The sequence below is a fragment of the Helianthus annuus genome, chromosome 2, assembly GCF_002127325.2.
Source record: "Helianthus annuus cultivar XRQ/B chromosome 2, HanXRQr2.0-SUNRISE, whole genome shotgun sequence".
Lineage (NCBI taxonomy): Eukaryota > Viridiplantae > Streptophyta > Magnoliopsida > Asterales > Asteraceae > Helianthus > Helianthus annuus.
Genome location: NC_035434.2, coordinates 156,961,066 through 156,973,476, shown reverse-complemented (window position 1 = coordinate 156,973,476; position 12,411 = coordinate 156,961,066). Strand labels below are relative to the sequence as shown.

At 36.7% G+C, this 12,411-nt stretch overlaps 1 protein-coding gene across 2 annotated transcripts; it reads right to left on the bottom strand.

Annotated features, from left to right (window-relative positions):
* Positions 1 to 1,428: 1,428 nt before the first annotated feature.
* Positions 1,429 to 8,329, bottom strand: LOC110925376 (pentatricopeptide repeat-containing protein At4g33990). Of its 2 annotated transcripts, XM_022169337.2 has the most exons (5): positions 8,164 to 8,329; positions 7,346 to 7,449; positions 4,436 to 7,014; positions 4,220 to 4,301; positions 1,429 to 1,717 (listed from the first exon to the last, which is right to left on the bottom strand). In XM_022169337.2, the coding sequence occupies exons 2-3, from the start codon at positions 7,369 to 7,371 to the stop codon at positions 4,563 to 4,565; spliced, it is 2,478 nt and encodes an 825-aa protein (XP_022025029.1). In that variant the 5' UTR covers positions 7,372 to 7,449; positions 8,164 to 8,329; the 3' UTR covers positions 1,429 to 1,717; positions 4,220 to 4,301; positions 4,436 to 4,562. The 2 variants fall into 2 exon arrangements, with proteins under 2 accessions (XP_022025029.1, XP_035840932.1); XM_035985039.1 differs by lacking the exon at positions 1,429 to 1,717 and having other exon boundaries at positions 4,060 to 4,301.
* Between the last annotated feature and the right edge of the window lie 4,082 nt (positions 8,330 to 12,411).

Genomic DNA, 12,411 nt, shown 5'->3' with positions numbered 1-12,411 from the left:
GTTTTTTTTAGGTTTTTTTGGGGGTTTTAGTTTTTAGCATTTAGCTTGGGGGGGGGGTTAGGTTTTTTTTAGGTTTTTTTAGCTATTTTTTGTTGTGTTCACATTGGTTCTCAAGGTTCTCACAATAAGGGTGGTTCTCGTATGAGCCTCTCCCTATATATATATATATATATATAGGGTAAGGTTAAAGACCAAAAGTGTGAGAAAGATAAGAAAGTTACACCGGTTGATCCCGTTACACAAACCTAGTAGATGGCGTAATGAACATTTCGTTTTTATTTTCAGTAACCAAAACCAGTTTCAAACAGGTTTCTAGATTGGCTGGTTCTTGGTCAAACCGGTCCGGGTCTCCCCAGTTTGGTTGGATTTTTAGACCGGTTTGAAACACTGGTTTCGCTTCCCAAACCAGTTCTTACACCCACATTTTTTAATCGTTCTGATGACAAAAAAGTTTATGAGTTCAATTTATTAAATTTTTATAGTTTTTGAACTATTTTAGGATAAAAATAACCACTTTTTTTAGGAATATTGAAATTTAATAATTCCAATTATTCGCTGTTGGCCTTAACAATATCAACTTCAAAAATAACCATTGGCAGCCCCAACGATTAATATATTGGCATCCAATGGACCCTGACTAACAGAACCCTAACGCCGTTAATCTCCGGTCGTCGGAAAAACGTTTTTTGTCGGAAAACTCTATTTGGGCAGGAAAACTCAACCTTTTCGTCCCAAACCTCTTTGTAACTTATTACGGATCTTTAGGAACCATTTTCTAGTAAAATCCCTAATTATTGAGGTCATCGGAAAACTCCTTTTTCACCGGAAAACTTCTTTTTGCCCGGAGAACTCAACATTTTCGTCTCATCCCTCTTAGTAACCTTAGATCAGACCTTTAGAAACCTTTTTTCTGGCCAAAAACGTTTTTCCGGTGACCAGAGACTAACGGCGTTAGGGTTCTGTTAGTCAGGGTCCATCGGAGACCAATATGTTAATAGTTGGAACTGTCAGTGGTTATCTTTTAAGCTAGCACTGTTACGGTCAACAACGAATAGTTGGGATTATTAAAATCCAATATTCTTTTTTTTATAGATTTTTATATTCAATAAAACCAAATAACTGGACCAGTTTTTCTTACCAATTTGGAACCGGTTTCCAAAGCAGTTTTTGCCAAGCCGGATTCAGTTCGGTTTTTCTTCTGGAGAGGTGAAACGGGTTCGGATATCGAACCTAACCGGTTCATGTGATTTCAGTTACGAAGTTCGGTTCTTAAAAACTGGTTCAGTTAACCGGATAATGTACATCTCTACGCAATGGTAAGCATCACAGAGGTCTCAACTCTCGAGTTCGAATCCAGTCATCACTGGTTTTGCCTTGCGATGGTTTTATGTTTTATCTGATCTCATTTGCTAGCGGGATATTGGTGGGGTTACAATTGAACAAAAACAAGTTGTTGGAGAATTATAAAGGTAGCAGAATGCAAATTGACATATGGCAAAAATCAACTTAAATAACAATCTTAAACGGGCATATCGGTGCTTCGATATCTAATAAGCTCGACACCTAAATAGTCGAGAGGACCAGGAACCGCAACGTGAGGCTTTCCAACGACGACACGGATATTTGTGAGTGATTGTTTAAGGTTGTCGTTGCAATCAGCTGAGCCACCGATTCTAGTAGGTTTTGAGAAGGACCCTTTACAGTGTTTTTCACAATGCTGTTGCAAAAAAAAAAAAAAAAAAAAAAAAAAAAACAAAAAACAGAAATTATTTCATTTTATTAAATACAATAGTTAAATTAAAAATACCCTTTAAAACCTTGCAAAGTCAAAGCAGATTGTGCAAGTTGGTCAACTCTAGAACTCAATAACTATAATATAGAGAGTGGTAAAGAAAAGAAGATCATATATGGTGGCAACACAATGTGAATTCAAATGTCCTGTTGGTTTTGTTAAGGTGATAATTGTATAAAAAGATAACAAAAATTGGTATCTTATGTGATTAACAGAATCTAAGGGTGAACAATAACCGAACCAAAAAACAAAGCAAACCGAAAAGCAAATTAACCAAAAACTGAATAACCGAAAATCAGTTATCTGCTTCTTTGTACCATCGGTTAACCAAAATCAACTGAACCGAACCATTCATATTTTCATATATTTCATGTTTTGTAGCTCCATTTCATTTATTTCATGTTCTATACCTCAATTTCGTGTATATATACATCCATTTCATGTATTCATACCTCCATTTTATGTATTTTTAAGCAATAATATTTAGCCCAGGTTTGGTTTTGGTTATTAACCGAAATAAACCAAACCAAACCAAAAACCAAAAACCGACAATCTAACTGAATAAACCAAACTGTTTAACCGAAAACCGATTGGTTAATAAAATAGATTAACCGATGACTTTGGTTTCAGTTTCAATTTTATATACATAGTTTAACCCAGGAATCAAAAGTATTCACTAAAGCCACCCAAATGTTAAACAGCTTCAGAGGCACCAAAGTATCAATTAGGTTTCAGCTATGTCAATTCAAACAAAAATATTTAAATACCACTAAATAAATAAAAGCTTGTCAAAAATGTAAAATGACAGAATGCCCTTAAATTCAAAGATTGTCACAACTAGAGTCTAAAATGACAAAAATGCCCCTGAATCTACTCAAATGTGTTTTGACAATCTACCTATATATGATTCTATGAGTAAATTCCAGGAATTTTTGCCAAAAAAAAAAAAAAAAAAAAAAAAAAAAAAAACCAACTCTAGATGTAAAAAAAAACTTTAAATTTAGGGGCATAAGCAAACATTATCCCAGTACATGAATCAGGAATTTCTGTCAATCACCCTTCCTTAGAGAGAATATTAGCCAAGTTAGTTTAACTTTTGATGTTCTATGGATCACCCTATTGCGATTAATAAACGTTCTCATGTTTTATTCATTTGAGATATAACTTATATATATATATATATGTGTGTGTGTGTGTGTGGGTGTGTTTGTGTGTGTGATTACGTTTAGTATTATGTTTTTTTTTTTATTTATGCCCATTTTGGTCATTTTATACATTTTATTAAAAGCTCCAGCTACTCTGCCAAACACCTTAATATCTAAAAAGCTACAGCGACCAGCTTCCAGCTAGTTTTGCCAAACATACCCTATATAGATGTAAATGTTGTGGGGCATCCAGGTGTTTGTGTTTCACACACATCAGTTCTAACTGCAGGCCATCTTATCTCTAGAAGCAAAACCTACATACATACAGCTAGCAAAACATTTGGAAAAAATGATAGAAACTTTAAATTGATAGAATAATCCAATTCGAGAAGGATTAAATCTCCATTACAAAGGTATAAAAACCTTAATTTTCATATAATAAACATAGACATCTAAAACACGGCCTATTCTGCCCTATTTAACATAAAAGAAAAGAAGATAATAACCGCTAGAAAACCGCCCTCTACTTGCTCCCAGAACTGATCCCCCCAAAACTAATTCCTGCTAATAATTAAATGGGTCAAATACCCATCTGGAGCTGCCACGAGAAGTGGGTCGACCCACGGGTTCGTATAGAAAAACAGCGCGCTACGTCGCTTATAGGTTTAGTGTCGCTATTAGGGTTGTAGCGATGGATAGCGAGAATAGCGACGCTTAATTTTCTTTTTGTTTTTTTAATATAAATAGCAATTAAATATAGCTATAAAATAGCTAGATTTTAGGTTTTTGTTAAATATACATGTAAAATAGCATATATACCAGGGCATTATGATATATTATACATATAAAATATTTTAATTTTTTTTCTAATGTATCGCTATTTATAAAATAGCCGTCCGCTATTTATCGTTGTTCGATATGTAGCATATAGGTACGTTATCGCTATTTGTCATTAACAACCCGGGGGGGGGGGGGGTTGAGCAGACTCACAAACACTTCTGTTGAATTTTATTAAGAACAAATTTGTCGAATATGATTACAAAAGTGTATTATGACATTAATAATCTGAACTATTTTAGTAAAGCAGCATAGAAGGTTTTATGATTTTTAAATCTTTTAAGATGATAAAAATAAAACATTAAGTATTTCTTTATCATATGATTTTAACTTGATGTCTTTCTCATCTAAAAGCACAAAGCAAACTTCTATAAATTCGAATTCATTGACTATCATCAGCCTCATAAAAACATGTTCTATAATCTATAGGCTCAGAAGTCGATACCTTCACCATCAGTTTGCACTTTAATAACACGCCCCTTTGAGCCTCGGCTTTTCACAGATAAATCAGACAGCTTGACCAAACCCTGAAATAATAGAAACCAAAACAGATGAAAACCGATTAGAAGTCGGTCAAATGGAAGCGTATTCAGTAAAATTAAATAAAATGTAATCGTAATTGTACAAATAAACCAACTCCATATAGAAAGAGATCACCAACCTCCTCTAGACGCCGCCAAGACTAGCCATCATGTGTTAAATAAATATGCAGCAAAAAGGCCCTTCTCAGAACACTAATAAAACAACAGGAAGACGCGCACTGTACCAAGGAGTAGAGTGAACTTATATCACCAATAATCACCACAAGAACATACTCCATCTTTAAAGTTATGAAACCGATTAGAATCCCTCACAATGATTTCCCTCTCAGTGATTCTAGATATAAACTTAGTAGCGTTATGACAATCCCCACATACGCGCAAATTCTTAAATATTCTAATAGCCGTTCGCGCAGGAGTATTAATAATCCCATACGCGATTGCCAATCTCTCACTATGACTACTAAGAATATGCTGCTTTTCATCCTCCTCAACATCCTGCAACACAAAACTATAATCCGGAATATACCCAAGAATCTTCATTTTTGCCGTTAACGTTTCCAACTCTTCGTATATTTGATCGCACTGGGGATGTGATTGGTTCCCGGTGTAAAAAACCTCCATTTTATTGTTTAACTCAATCGAGCTCCATCCCGGAGTTTTCTTTAATCCCTTACTCGTAGCCAATGATCTCACCGTATTCACACCATCCCATTTGCCGGCATTTGCGTATATGTTTGACAATAAGACGTAATATCCGACGTTATCCGGATCAACTTCTAATAATCTATCTGAAGCCACCTTACCCAAATCAGCATTTCCGTGAATCCGACACGCACCCAAAAGAGCACCCCAAACCGAAGCATCGGGCTGTAAAGGCATACTTATTATAAAATTATACGCCTTTTCTAATTGTCCGGCCCGACCCAACAAATCAACAAAGCATCCATAGTGCTTTAAGCACGGTTTGATCCCGTAGTCACGTTGCATGACGTCGAAGCACCACTCACCCTGCTCGACTAAACCCGAATGGCTACATGCCGATAATAAGGAAATGAAAGTTATAGCGTCGGGCCGAACACCGTCATCGAGCATGTTTCTAAACAGCTTCAAAGACGTTTCTCCGTGTCCATGTATGCCAACACATGATATCACAGCATTCCATGGGACCGAACTCGTTTTCGGTACTTCATAAAACAGGTTCATCGTGTCTTCCACTTTCCCGCATTTTCCGTAAAGATCGATTAAACATGTTCCTATGAAGACATCCAAAAGCAGGCCCGTTTTCAGAACCCGCCCATGGGTTGTCGCCCCTTCTTTTAACGCTCCGATATGCGCATAAGCTGGTATAATGCTGGCCCACGTTCCTTGGTTAGGTGTGACGTATTCGGTTCCTACCATCATGCGGTACACTTCAATGGCTTCATCCGCAAGCCCGTTTTGACCGTAGCCTGTAATCATCGTGTTCCACGAAACCACATCTTTAAGATGGATCTTATCGAACAATTTCCGTGCTGAGTCAACATCTCCGAGTTTTGCATACATGTCAACCGCCGCGTTCCCGATTATCACATCCTTTTCAAACCAACATCTCCGTAGTATGAAACCATGTACACATCTACTAGTTCGAGAATCCCGAGACTGAGCAATACTCGAAGCAACACTTACGAGCGTCAACAAATCAGGCTTGAATCCATTCATTTGCATCTCGTAAAAAAAGTTAAGCGCGCGATCCGGATTATTATTCTGCTCATAAGCAGCAATTATCGAATTCCACGATACCAAATCTCTCGTCACCAAATTATCAAAAAACTTCTGCGCATGCTCCACTTCACCAAACTTCGCATAAAAGTTAATAAACGCATTGCCGACAAACAAATCGGACTCCAACCCATGTTTCACAATGTACAAATGCGTCAATCTACCTTGCACCATATCATCCATCTGCGCACAAACCGGAAGAATAGTAGATACCGTTACAGAATCCATTTTAATCCCTTCGAGTCTCATCTCATCCAATACCTCCAACGCCTTTTCGCCTTTTCCGTTCTGACAAAACCCCGAGATTATCGCGTTCCAGCAACCCATGTCTCGAAACGGCATGTTTTCGAAAATTTGGTAAGCGGCATCGAACAAACCAAACCGACAGTACATATGCACTAACGAAGCAGCCACAAAGACATCCCATTCCAAGCCCGTTTTTAAAATCAACGCGTGTATTCTACTCCCATTGTTTAAATCCCGACACGCTTTTAAAACAGGTGGGAAAGTATAAAAATCGGGCTTTATTTCGGACGTCAACATTTTGTATAAACAATTTACGGCATCACTAGGAATACCGTTGCGGACGTATGCGGATATAATAGAGTTCCATGTGTAAACATCTTTTGTTGGGATTTGATCAAAAGTTTGTTGACATAAAGAGATGGTACCGAGATTGGAATAAAGATTGAGAAGTCGGGTGGAAATGAATAAACTTTGGACCTTCCCCAACACAATAAGTAATGCGTGAACGCGTTTGGCGATGTGGATATTTGTGCTTGAGTGAAATAAAAGGTCAACATCAATATTCCGAACACTGCTCCCACTTTCGTTTGATGAAGTTTGTAGATAATTTGGAACAGGGGAAAACGATGTGTGAAGGCACCGACTAGAGCGAATAAGTTTAGGAAAGTAGTTACTTTTGCAGTTTGGCAGCGATCTGGGAAAAGAAAACACAACAAATCTAGTCAGCCGACATTAATCTGCAGAAACTATGCATGATTATAAAAAGCGTGTGGTGCTCCAATGCGTTTTGATCACAAAAGCCGATGTGCGCGCATCACGTATGTGAGTGTTCGTTATTAAAAAAATGCTAAAAACTATTTATAGGTATAATTTTACTTGTTACTTCTTTATCATATATGAACTAAAGGAACCAAGTAAAATAAGATCTTTATAATGCGAATAATTAAATTAGAAGCAAGCGATAATAATAATAACAACAAATATTTAATAAGATGATGATAGACGGCAAGAATAAAGAGTCTTACCTACCTCCAATAAGAAGCCTGAGCATTGGAAGAACGGCTGTTGGCAATATATAAAATACGACTCTTCAACACATATATAGACTTCTATGCCTTGGGACAGTGCCCTGCAATTATTGTGGAAAGCCCGATGTTAGTGTCAACATGATCTTTTTATAACAAAAGATGCATTAAAAAACCCTGTATTGAAAAATGACAAATTCTCCTAATCAGGCAGCTCATGGCGCAAAGACTGACCCTGTCCGCTAGACAAAGGCGCTTAAAAAGCACATGCTAGGCGCACATGTGTTCTAGGCCTGTTTAAGACATGTTTTAAGCTGGTTTTTTTTTGGCTTGTTTTAGACTAGTTCAGAGAGGGTTTTTTTTTTTTTTTTTTTTGCAAATTTTGGCCTTTTTTTGCATCTTTGCAAGTTTGCAGTGCTGAACCTTTGACTACTACACCTAAAAATAAAAACTTTATTGCAACTTTTTGATTATATTAAAAGATTGGAGCTTTTTTGTATCCCCATTCTTTCCTTCAAACAAGGCATAATAAGGACTGCACAATGATCAAGCAAAATTTGGAATAAATCTCACAAAATAATCACAACTATAATGGAATCAGTTTCTTTTAGGTAATGCAACACACCACTTTTGCCAAAAGGAACCAAGTAATACTGCTTCCTACTACTAATGCTTTCATTGGGGATTTTTATCAAACACTTGGTGAGCACAAAATAAAAAACAATGGTTTTGTACCTACATCTCAATGTTGCAAACCCATTGACAAACAAGTGATTGGACACTGAAATTAGCCAAGAACTTGCAAAGATGGAACTTACCAGCAGAAAATATTGCCACCTGAAGTCACAGAAATCGCTGCTCGAGCTGGATTAGGGGCGTTAATAAAAAGGAGAAGAGGTGATTAATTTTAAAGTTAGAAGTAATGAGGTAGTGGTGGAGTCAATGTTTTAAAACCGGTTTAAACCGACCGGTTGTACCGGTTGAATCGTCCGGTCTAAGCGGTTAAACCATCCGGTATACCTGGTTGAACCGCCTGATATACCCGGTTAAACTGTTTCTGAGCCAAATCCGGTACCGTATAAAAACTGGATTTTAAAACATTGGGTGGAGTGGTTCGGGGTAGAATTGATGTTTCTTGTGACTCAGGTTCGATTCTCACTCTCCTCATTATTTTCTGCGGCATCTAGGTGAAGAGTGAATCTCGGTATCATACCGAATGCATCGGTGTTGAAAATGATCGGTATGATACGGTATTTGAAGGTAAAAAAATGGTAAACATCGGTACCGAACCGATTATACCAATCCCGAAAACGCCAAAAAAGTCGATACTGAATTAGCACGGAATTTGATCGGTATTGATACTGGTACGAGTACTGGTATCGAAATGTTATCCCTACTCTCGTGTAGATGTTAAGATCCTAGACATGCAATGAACATACGTCATTGTCTTGACGATAAGTCCTACGTCCTTGGCTTTTATCGCTCAACTACCCTTGGTGTTTTAACCGGGCTTGGACAATTTACCCTTCTTTCCGTCGGGAGGTTTTAGCCTTCCGTCTGTCACACCCTGGCTTTGCGGAAGCGTGGTTAATTTGGTGTGACTTCTTAATACCATAGCTTAATCATAACAAAGCTATATGAAACTAAAACCATGCAAGATCATCCATTAAATTAAGTTTTAAAACATAAGTAACACAACATTGTCTTAAGGCGTTGACTCATGCAACGGACACTACAACCTGATAACATAAAAACATTGTTTGAAAGACACAACACCAACATGAAATAAACGCAGTTTAAGGACTGTGACTCGTCCAGGAAAAAGTCACATCCCCTAAACTTGGATGACCTCATAACTCTTATGCAGCGGGACAGCGTAGCATACCGCGCCAGATCTTTAGTTCCCTGAAATACATGTAAGTTGGAAAAATCAACAATAATTGTTGAGCGAGTTCATGTGTAAGTGAGTAAAAAACCTTTGTATGTATAAAATCCTGGTATGTAGCAAATAAGGAAAAAGAGATCACCAATGGTTTGCAAGGCCATTGATATGTGTGAAGTGCAAGTAGGAAGACTCAAACCTAGCGGATTTGGCGTTGGGTACAAAGTCACCCCGAGGTCCGTTATGCTGGGCCTGGGGCTGGGCTCGCTACACCCAGATAGATCTACCGCTACTGTCCCTCGGTCCTACAATGAGGATTAATGGCCTCAAGTTGCGCCTACCCACTCACATGATCTAAGTAGTAACCCTCCTTACGCTAACCATACCATGTAAAAAGTATTCGTAGTCATAGTAACATGTATTTCACCCCGCAGTTTAGAAAACTGAAAACAGTTAAGAGAAAAGGGGGACATGAACTCACAGTGGTGCGTCTCTATCAAGAAAATCTCCTGATCAATCTGCTGTGCGACACCTACACGTACTAATTTCTATTAGACGGATGGCTGTGCCTTAGTTTAAGGTTTAAGTTTTTGGGAAATAGTTAGACAACTATTTCGTGTTTACACTTAGTAATTATTTGGTAAATATTTTCCTTCCCAAGGATGGGGGTTTTAATACATGTGCGCTTCTGTATCTTCGGAATATATTATTAAGTCTCACTTAATATATATTTTAATTCTAACTCCGAAATATAAATATTTTTCCCAAAGATATTATATTTTATTTCACATAATTTTCCTCAAAATAATACTCTTGTCAAAATACGCGTTCACTAGTATTTTTCCGAAAATGCGTAAGTTACGTTTTAAAGATCGGGTGGTATTAATAATACCGTTGTAACTTAATATTTATTGTGAAGGCGTTCGTATTATTTTGGAATCGTTAACATTCGGTAATATTATTTTTACCCTAAAAATAATATTTGTATAGCTCACAAAATAATCATAAAAATCTCACAAGTGTTGTTATGAAATATATATATATATATATATATATATATATATATATATATATATATATATATATATATATTAAATATATATTTATCGAGTTTTATTTTGTGAAAATCCCACCTCCGACACTTAAAAATGTTAATCGTGGCGAAATTTACATTTTTGAAAACAAGTTAAAAATACATTTATAATACTTGTGGTAAAAATATTTCCAAGTGTTAGATTTTTGGAAAAATTTCGCCAGAGTTTCCCCTGTAACTGGAGGTGGCCACGCTTTCAAGCGTATCATTTTCTTTTAAAATTCAAATCAACAATAAACAATATTCAGACCATCAAACTAGTCAAAATAGATATAAATCGCAAAAATACATGAACTTGTGGTTTATCTAAAATATGTAGTAAATTTTCATTACTTTTAGTGGATCTTTGTATAAATCAATCCGGTTTCTTGAAAGTCTCGTTTTTAAAGAAGTTACATCTTTACAACTTCTTGTCAACATTTACAAAAATAGTTCTTTTGTCAAAACTTTGTGTTACGCAAGTGTTTACACACTTGTGTGTTTACAAAAATCACTCTTGTTCATGTAAAACCCGGTTTAGAAAATATGATTTCTTTTGACGCTTGGTCCTTTGAAAATACCACTTGTAAATCCGTAGATCTACTAGTTTACAGGTCTATTTCATAAGAAAGATTGTTTTTACACAAGTTCATGCTTAATATGTAGTAGTGTTCATCATTTAACCCCTTTCATACTTTAACATACTCTAAGTCATGTTTCATGATCATGACTTAACCGGGTTAGATGACGATCCGAGCTACTACTAACATAGATCAACACTAAATAATCACAATAAAATAAGTCTTACAAGTTTTACACAACTCTAATGCTTTTATCCAACATGTTTATCATCTTTGTAAACTTTTAGTATGTCATCTTGTATGTTCATGATTTTTAACCGACAAAGTTCATTTTTACCACTTTAGAATAGATCAAGAAGGCGTTTAGAGTCACTTACTACTAGCTCGAGGCTAGGGAAGAAACTAGTCGGAAATCGAGTGGATAAAAGCAATGTAGCGAGGTTCTTCGCAATCCGAGTGCACCGAGCTTCCTTATGCGTGATCCTTCACCCTTGTAGATGCTTGGAATGGGAAGATGGAAATCGAAAGGTGGTGGTGGGATGCTTGTTGTTCTCGGCCGAAATGGGTAAGGGAGGGAGAGAAAAGTGGATTTTTGATGTGTGGGTTATGAATTGATTAGTGGACATATGCTTGTTCTTATAGGCAATTCTTTCCTTATTAACCAAAGGGTTTAGTGTCTAGATGATATTAGACACATATGATTAAAATAATCTTGTAATGACAAGGGTGTCCCCCTAGGGGACGATTTCGGTTAGGGGGGGGGTTTATGGTTGCTTCTCAACTAGGTAGTTAGACATTAGTTTGATAGTTAGGAGGTTAATCCGGTTACTAGCGTGTAGTAAGTTGTGACGGATGTTAGGGTATTCGGGGACCCTAACTGGCTCAGAAAAGGAAAAACAATGTTAATGACAATATTTTTATGTTCCGGGTATAGTCCGGTTGTTCGGTTGGATAGGGATCCGTTAAAGTGCTTAACAAAGCTTTAAAGTGTCGTTAATACTATTTTTAGTGACACAACTTATTCCCGAAACTTTGGAAAGTGTCTAGTAATATTTTTCCCATGTTTTGGCACTTTATTAGTTAGCTTAATGCTGAATTTTTATTTAAAGTGCTGAATTTTGTATTTATCAGCATGTTAAATGGGTTATCCGTTCATTGTGCTACTGTGCTTTTGTGCATCAAGGTTGTCACTAAAGTTCTGTATGTAAATAATAGAGTGACAGCAAATAAAGTATGATGCAAGTATGTACATGTATCAGTATTCAGGTAGCGGTTTATCTATAATTTCAAGCAAGCACAGTAATTAAGCAGTAATTAAATATTAATTAAGTCGTACGGATACCTGATTTGGTGAGGGTTGTCACATTCTCCCCCCGTTAGAAAAATTTCGTCCCGAAATTTTAAGTTCTGCTTCTAGTTACAGGGTTCTTGGGAAATAAGTGGGGGTATTTCTCTTTCATTCGGTCCTCACGCTCCCAGGTGTATTCAGGACCATGTCTTGCATTCCATCGAACCTTGACGAGCTTGACGT